Genomic DNA, 2,466 nt, shown 5'->3' with positions numbered 1-2,466 from the left:
TTGCATTTGGCATACTATCTAAAAAGATAGATGAATAAACATTTGTGATTCTTGTCATACCTCCCGAGTAAACCATACTATATATAACATGTAATAAAGTATTCAAAAAAAAAAAATGAAAAAAGGAACATGTAATAAACTAACCAGTTCCTTGTAATAGAAGAATATATATTATAAATAGCTGCAAGAGACGACATGAATATGTGTATTTATAGAGAACATAATTTTGTTTTTTTATTAAAAAATCATTATTTATTTCTCTCAAACAAGTCGCGTTGAGTTCACGCACTAAAATTGAGAGTGGTTGTAAAAGAAAGACTTTCTTTCTTGCACAGAATAAGAAAGCAAATAATAATATTAAAAAATTTATTAATTTTTCAACTAATTAATATTAAAATGGTATTATTTAAACTTTGGGTTTGTGAGAGAAATGACTGCGTTTTGTTCTGGGTCTTTGTTTGTCCCTCTCAACCCACAACTTCTCTTCTTCTTTCCCTTCCTCCTTTTCTCTGCACTCGATCTGCTTCTCCTCCTTCTCCTTCTTGTTGTTGTTGTTTCTTTTTTTTTTTTTTTTTTTTTTTTTTTTTTGTTTTCATAAAACACTTTTCCAATTCTTTAAACACTTCGAGTTCCAAAACCTCTACCTCTCTCTCTCTCTCTCTCTCTCTCTCACACACACACAGAGCAAACACACACTTCTTTTTTATTTTTAATTTCCTCTTTTTAAATATAATATATATAGTTTTCCACTTCCATTAAATAAACAAAAGCAGAAAACAAAAACAGTTTTAAATTTGCATAGTGTTTTTTTTTTTTTTAATAATAATATTTTCTTCTTCCTTGTTTTCTGTTTTTTTATTTTTTATTTTCTCTTTTTATTTTTATTTTTTATGTATCAATGGCTGGTTTGGATTTAGGTACAGCTTCTCGCTACGTTCATCATCATCCTCAGCTTCACATAAGCGACTTGCACCTTCAAAGACCAATCCAAAACGATTCCGAAGAAGATCCAAACCATGACGGCCAATACTCCGGTGGCGGCGATGATTCACACCAAGGTGGTGGTGGTGGACTTGAGCTGGTTACCGGAAATCCAGGTGATCTAGTAGGTCGACGACCCAGAGGCCGACCTCCAGGTTCCAAAAACAAACCGAAACCTCCGGTTATCATAACAAGAGAGAGTGCAAACACTCTACGAGCTCACATCCTCGAAATCGGAAACGGCTGCGATGTCTTCGACTGCGTCGCCACCTACGCACGCCGCCGGCAACGGGGGATCTGCATCTTGAGCGGCAGCGGAACGGTTACCAATGTCACCTTGCGGCAGCCGGCCGCGGCCGGAGCCATAGTTACTCTCCATGGGAGGTTTGAGATACTATCGCTTTCGGGATCGTTTCTTCCACCGCCGGCTCCGCCGGGAGCGACGAGTTTGACTATATTCTTAGCAGGCGGCCAAGGCCAAGTCGTCGGGGGAAGTGTGGTCGGGGAGTTGACTGCGGCGGGGCCTGTTATAGTGATTGCTGCATCTTTCACGAACGTTGCTTATGAAAGATTGCCTTTGGAAGACGATGATCAGCAACAGCTTCAGACGGCGGCATCGCAGGGTGGTTCCGGTGGCGCCGGAGGTGGTGGTGTTAATCCTTTTCCCGACCCGTCTTCTGGGCTTCCTTTCTTTAATTTGCCGTTGAATATGCAAAATGTTCAGCTACCGGTTGATGGTAATTGGGCAGGTGGAAATAGCTCATCAGCTGCTGCTGCTGGTCGCCAACCGTTCTGAAAAGAAAAAAATAAAAAAAAGAGAATTTCTTCGATGTTGAATTTTTTTTTTCCTTTCTTTTTTTTTTTTTTTTTTTGGTTGTGTTTTTGGGCTGCTTAATGTGATCTATTTTGTAGATTTGGGGTTTTTGAAGGGCTCTGTGGAAGGATTTCTTTGCATTGGATGAGATGATGGGTTATATTTGGGAACTCATAAAAAAAAAAAAAGGTCAGAAAAAAAATTTCTATGGACTATTTCATGGCTGATACCATGTTTTTTTCAATTTCTCTTCTGCTATGTTGATTATCATGTTCTAGTTCTCTATAATTTTTTCTCTTTCTTCTTCTTCTTCTACTTCTTTCTTTCTTTCTTTTTTTCTTTTTTTTTTGAGTTTTTATAATTTAGAAATGGTGTTTGTTTTTGAACATTCAGTTTTTGAACAAAACCAGTTAATTTACTTCTCTGTATATGTTTGAAGACCGATAGTATAATCACTGAACTTTGATGGATTACTAGGATATGACCAATTTATGTTATTTTTATTCTTGTTTTACACTTGTTATATTTAAACTAGGTTCTTTGGTTTTGAGCTGATGATATGTTGTTTTGTCCTGATTCAACCAAAATTATTTTCTATAATTTGCATTATAAGTGTTTTTAAAAGCAAATCTAGTCGAATGTGAGAAAATGGAATTCTTGCAGCATTTTTA

General features: G+C 36.7%; 1 protein-coding gene across 1 annotated transcript; it reads left to right on the top strand.

Moving 5' to 3' along the window:
* Positions 1 to 470: 470 nt before the first annotated feature.
* On the top strand, positions 471 to 2,075 carry LOC107430499 (AT-hook motif nuclear-localized protein 23). Its single transcript, XM_016041344.4, has one exon. The coding sequence runs from the start codon at positions 899 to 901 to the stop codon at positions 1,775 to 1,777; it is 879 nt and encodes a 292-aa protein (XP_015896830.1). The 5' UTR covers positions 471 to 898; the 3' UTR covers positions 1,778 to 2,075.
* The last annotated feature ends 391 nt before the right edge of the window (positions 2,076 to 2,466 follow it).

Source organism: Ziziphus jujuba, chromosome 6 (genome assembly GCF_031755915.1).
Source record: "Ziziphus jujuba cultivar Dongzao chromosome 6, ASM3175591v1".
Taxonomy (NCBI): Eukaryota; Viridiplantae; Streptophyta; class Magnoliopsida; order Rosales; family Rhamnaceae; genus Ziziphus; species Ziziphus jujuba.
Note: the sequence above shows the minus strand (reverse complement) of the source record. Positions and strands in the feature narration are given on the sequence as shown.

What these genes read in the sequence shown, in the direction of transcription:
- LOC107430499 (XM_016041344.4), top strand. Translation starts at nt 899, where the DNA reads ATGGCTGGTTTGGATTTAGGTACAGCTTCTCGCTACGTTCATCATCAT.